Raw genomic sequence first — 5,475 nt, 5'->3', positions numbered from 1 at the left:
GCATCCACAGGTTCCTGCTCTTTGGCATGGTGCTGGTGGCCATGGTCGTGGTCATCTGTGTTATTGTCCTCAACATCCACTTCCGAACGCCCAGCACCCACGTGCTGTCCGAGGGTGTCAAGAAGGTGAGGGGCGCAGGAAGTATGTACAACAAGCAGATGACCAAGATTTATCCCTGCCTGCCAGCAGCGGGGTGGGCAGCAGAGGGACACTGCTTTAAAAAAAGGAAGCACTGGGTTTCTGTTTATGGTGCGATTTGGTGACAGGTCCTGGTGACAGTTTCAGAACTTGATTAATGTAATCCAAGTCACCAACTGCATACGCTAAGTTAATAACAACAGCAAAAACAACGTGAGGCTGGATGTTGTCCAAATAGATGACCATGTGGTGGGGCCCGTCCGTTCAGAGGAGGAATAACTCAGCAACCGCTGTTACTGTTACAGTACAGCGTAGGTGAGACTCACAGAACCTTCTAGACTTGTGTTCATTTCTAAGTTCAAGAATGGGCAAGACCAAGCAAGCTTCGGTGATGGTCAGCTGGTGCTTACCTCTGGGTTGTGGAGGAAGTGAGCGGGGTGCTCTTGTGGGTTCACGTTCACCATCTTACCTGAGCGGGGATCACCAGGTTGAGGGCACATACACTTAAGGTGTGCTTATTTTGTTGTATGTTTGCTATACCTCCACCAAAAAGTTAAAAAGAGGAAGTTGAGGGGTGCAAAGTGCCCAGAAAAGTGCCTCTCAGCCACCCATCCAGGGACAGTTGAGGATGGCTGAGCACCTTCTGGTGTCTTGAAGTATTTCAGAGGGGAGCTCAGCATTCTGAAGACACTCTGGGGTGTGTATCCCCAAAGGCATGTGGTTTGGGTCTACCAGCTGGAGAAAGCTGAGCATTCTCCTCCCAGGTGATTTACTGCCTCTAAAAACCTGCTGGAGCCTCAGCTAGGGGCCAGTTCTGAGTCTGTGACACACAACAACTGGTAGCACTGTGGCGAAGACATTTGGCTGCTAACCAGGAGCTTTGCAGTTCAAACCCACTGGCCACACCTTGGAAGAAAGATTAGCTCAATGGCAATGGGTAGCATTTTGGGGCATTTTTCTTACTGTTTTCTTTTCGATATAGAATTTATTATCTCTTTTAGAAAGCTCTTTTAAAGAAATATAGTTGTTAGAATACACACAGCAAAACATATAGCAGACGATTTGCATGCATAGATTTCAGTGACACAGGTATCTTCTTCGAGGTGCAAAGCCATTCTCACCATCCTTTTCTCAATTCTTCTTCCCTTATTAACATAAACTTACTGCAGCTGAAGTGCCTGTTTAATCTGTTCAGTTACTGTTGCCCCTTTGATCTCCTATAGTACTGAAAAGAGTCTAATGCTCAAGGCACACTTTTTTTACTAGTTAAGCAAGACTTGTTTGATTTTTTTTTTCCAAGGAATATTTTGTTTTGAGGTTAAGATTATATCGGAGCGTTAGTTTCACGGTTCATCCACCCTCCGTGACTCCAGGCAATCTGGAGTCTCTGAGAAATTAAAATCCTGTTCTACATTTACCCCCCCCTTTGATCAAGATTCCTTTACAAAAACCTTTGTTTAAAAGGCTCGGTAATGGTCTGATGGTAGCCAGGCATCATTTGGCTCTTCTGTTCTCATGGCAAAGAAGGCAGTTGTTCCTGGGGACGTTAGTTACACATTCCATTTCCTCCTCCTATTCTTGACTCTTCTTCCTCTGTTGTTCCTAGCAAATAGAGACCAATGTTTGTTATGCCTTCCTTGAATGGCCACATGGAAGGTTTTTAATACCTCAGATACTACATGAGAAGGGCATGTTGATAGGAGAGGATATTCCTCGGAGGGGGATATCTTGCCTAGAAAGGTGGATGGACAGAAAAAGAGAAAGCCCTTCAACCAGATAGATTCACTTAGTGATTACAGCAATGGGCTTGTGGGTGGCAGAGACTGGGAGGGTGGCACAGGGTTCAGATCTGTTGTTCCAAGAGTCGCTGTGAGTCATTCTTGACTCGACAGCACCTAACAACAACAGGAATTAGAACAGAAGTGCTGGACGCATTATTAGGCCAACTATATAGTTCACTTTTAATTAACAAGTTCTGCTGTATGCCGTGTTCAGGGGCAGAGAGTGGGGTGGGGAAGTTGGGAGCAGCCTAAGTGTCCATCAGGAGGGGGTCAGGGAATGACAGAGGGGAGGACTTTGTAGCAGTCAGGAACAATGGCACAGCCAACGGGATGAGTGACTGACCCTGTGTGTCCCCACGTCCACGCCCCCAGCTCTTCCTGGAGACGCTGCCTGAGTTCCTGCACATGTCGCGCCCGGCGGAGGACGGGCCCAGCCCGGGGACCCTGGTCCGCAGAACCAGCTCCCTGGGCTACATCTCCAAGGCCGAGGAGTACTTCTCGCTCAAGTCCCGCAGCGACCTCATGTTCGAGAAGCAGTCGGAGCGGCACGGGCTGGCACGGCGCCTCACCACTGCCCGTGGGTCCCCAAGGCCTTGGGTCCCGTCTGTGGGTGGCGGGCGAGGGGGCAGGGACTGGCCTCATGTCCACTTCTGGCCCCGTGTCCACAGGCCGGCCCCCGCCAGGCTCTGAGCAGACCCAGCAGGAGCTCTTCAGTGAGCTGAAGCCGGCTGTGGACGGGGCTAACTTCATCGTCGGCCACATGAGGGACCAGAATAATTACAACGAGGTGGGCACCGCAGGGTGGCCGTGCACAGGCCTTCAAGTGGGGCACTGCCCGAGGATATCCTGGCCTCAGAGGGCATGCTTCCTCTCAGAAGCATTGATCGGGGGTTCGCAGCGGTTGCACAGATTCCAGACCCGTAAAGATGGAGAGTCAGCCCTGTCCGCAGCCCTAGCAGCTCGCTGGAATGGGCACACACAGGCCCCCAGCTGCTCCTGTCCCAACCACACTCGGGCATCACTCTGACTGGCCAATCACTTTCCATCTCTGCCTGGCCCAAGGCTGGCACTCCAGATCACGACAGACATAGATAGCTGTCGTTATCATACTGACTGACAAGAGTTTTTCCTGTGAAAGAATGGGTTAGCAGCAGCCAAATTCGAAGGGTTGAGGGAGGCGAGAAGGGCCTGGACCCTTTCCTCAGCACTCCGCCTCAGACTCCCAGCACCTCACTCCTCTCCAGCCCTCTGCAGGCCCTCAGTTGAATGGGAGGGAGGCTGTGGACCTGCCCTCTGCCCTCTACAGGCCCCTGGCCAGACCTGACCGTGGCTGGAGCAGAGCCTCTGCCTCATCTGGGGCTGTCACTGGAGTGTGGGCCTGAGTTGGAGACCCCATCTCTGCCTTTTCTTCCCCCTCAGGAGAAGGACTGCTGGAACCGGATTGCCCGCACGGTGGACCGGCTCTGCCTGTTTGTGGTGACGCCCATCATGGTGGTGGGCACAGCCTGGATCTTCCTGCAGGGTGTCTACAACCAGCCTCCCCCTCAGCCCTTCCCAGGGGACCCTTTCTCCTACCAAGAGAAGGACAAGCGCTTTGTCTAGGGTGGGCCTGGCAGCTCCGGGCGCCACCTTTGCCTGCCAGGCTAGTTGGTGGGGATGGGCGGCTTGATCTGAGGGCTGGGCCTGTGGGTGTAGCTCTGGGTAGGACTTTTGTCTGAGAGCTGGGCCTGAGGGGGCAGAACCGGGTGGGAGTTTTGCTTAAGGGCTGGACCTGAGAGGCATCTCTGGTGGCCATTGGGAGGGGGCTTAGGCTGAGGCCTGGGCCCGAGGGAACAGCCATGTGAATATTAGTGTCACAAGGTGAGAGCAAAAGTGCTCAGTCCCCAGGCTCAAACCTGGCTGGCCTCACATCCCAGCATCAGAATGGAAAGAGCTGGACCCTCGTGGGCTGTGGGCAGGGGGAGAAAAGGAAGCCTCACTTCTCCACAGAGTCCTTTACTGACTGAGGTCTGATGGTGGATGTCAGCTACTCTCATGGGTTGAATTGTGTGTACTTGGCTGGGTCATGATCCTCAGTGGTTTGGCAGTTGTGTGAGGATGTCTCCTGACATCCTTGTGTGAGGATGATCCCTCCTGATGTCACCAGTCAATGGATGGCGATTAGGGTAGAATGTTACCCCCTTACTCTGGTCAGAACCCTGAGCCCACATTTGAGGAGCTCCCCAGGAGAATGGTTGCATCTTACAAGGACTAAGTGATCAGAGGGGGTGCACCCCACTATTACCAGCATGAAAGAAGAGCTGGGAGCAGAACTGGTTGTTTGGACCCATGGTCTCTGTGCTGTGAACCTCCTATACCCAGAGAAAATTGATGCCAAGACACACAAGATCTTCAGGAGCCATAGATGGTGAAGGGAGACGAAGACCTTCCAGCCCTTCCTCTAAAGGCAGTGCCCAAATTTGGACTTCTAAACTGTGAGAGAATAAACTTCTGTTTGATAAAACCACCCACTTGAGCTGTTTTGTTCTAGCAGCCTGGATTACTAAGACAGAGGTTAAAAGAAGGTCCAGGATGATACGAAGGGGGCAGGAGGATGACCCAGGGGCCAGAGAGGAGGCCGTTCCAGCCAGCCTTCCAGGAGAGCCCTCCAAGGGGCCAATGACCAAGGACAGGGTTTAGCCTTGCTGCCGTCCTGACGTAACAGTGAGGACGGGTTGTCAGCATTCTACGCCTGCACTTCGGGCTCCCCAGCCAGGATCTCGGTCTTGGCCACCTGCTCTTTCTTCCCAAATCCAGTAGCTGTGAAATATTTAAGACATACACTAAAAAAATGAAAACTTTAAAAATTATTGTTTATAAAAAATTCAAATGTAATCAGTACTTTACATTTTTATTTGCCAATTCTGGCCATCCTGTCCTCTAATGGATACCCTCACTTATTCATGCCCCATGCAGTCCCCGGCCACAGAAGGACCAGGGATGTGACCCACAGAGTCAGGGAGAAGTGATGTCCTGAGATCCTGGGAGTCCGAAAGAACAGAATCTCACACTTAGGGGAAGCCAGCTGCTGTGTTGAGCATGTGATGCACCCAGGAACTGAAGCCTTCCCCCAAGTGAGTGAAAGCAGATCTGTTAGTCCCAACAAAACCCTCAGACAACAGCAAACCCACAAACCCTGGCCCCGTCCACCAGCTAAGCTACCCCTGGCTTCCTGCGCCTCAGAAACTGTGTGAGATCATGACCATTTGTTGTTTTAAACTGCAAAGTGTTGGGATAATGTGTTCCATAGCAATAAATAAGACTGTCAGTCCCAGCTCTACCACTAGCAGTGTGCCCTTGGGCAAGCTTATTGCTTCTTTTCTGTCTGTCTGTCTGTCTGACTGCCACTGAGTCAGAACTGAGTTATACTTGCAGGCACTTAACAGCAACAACATGCAATCAAGAGATAAGTTATTCAATGCACACCCATGTTTATTGCAGCTTTGTTCACAATAGCAAGGAGTTGGAAACAACCTAAGTGCCCATCAACAAACGAATGGCTAGAGAAGCTGTGGTA

General features: G+C 51.5%; 1 protein-coding gene across 2 annotated transcripts in view; it reads left to right on the top strand.

The window, feature by feature from the left end:
• Nucleotides 1-3,521, top strand: part of CHRND (cholinergic receptor, nicotinic, delta (muscle)) — a 9,360-nt gene extending 5,839 nt beyond the window's left edge. For both annotated transcript variants that reach the window (XM_006893473.1, XM_006893472.1), the window contains 4 exons: nucleotides 11-125; nucleotides 2,292-2,496; nucleotides 2,588-2,706; nucleotides 3,339-3,521. In XM_006893473.1, the coding sequence (XP_006893535.1) occupies nucleotides 11-125; nucleotides 2,292-2,496; nucleotides 2,588-2,706; nucleotides 3,339-3,521 (622 nt within the window). The remainder of the gene's footprint in view (nucleotides 1-10; nucleotides 126-2,291; nucleotides 2,497-2,587; nucleotides 2,707-3,338) is intronic.
• Nucleotides 3,522-5,475: the final 1,954 nt, after the last annotated feature.

The sequence above is a fragment of the Elephantulus edwardii genome, unplaced genomic scaffold (assembly GCF_000299155.1).
Source record: "Elephantulus edwardii isolate Elephantulus edwardi_28Jun2011 unplaced genomic scaffold, EleEdw1.0 scaffold00127, whole genome shotgun sequence".
NCBI lineage: Eukaryota > Metazoa > Chordata > Mammalia > Macroscelidea > Macroscelididae > Elephantulus > Elephantulus edwardii.
This window is presented reverse-complemented; position numbering and strand designations above follow the sequence as displayed.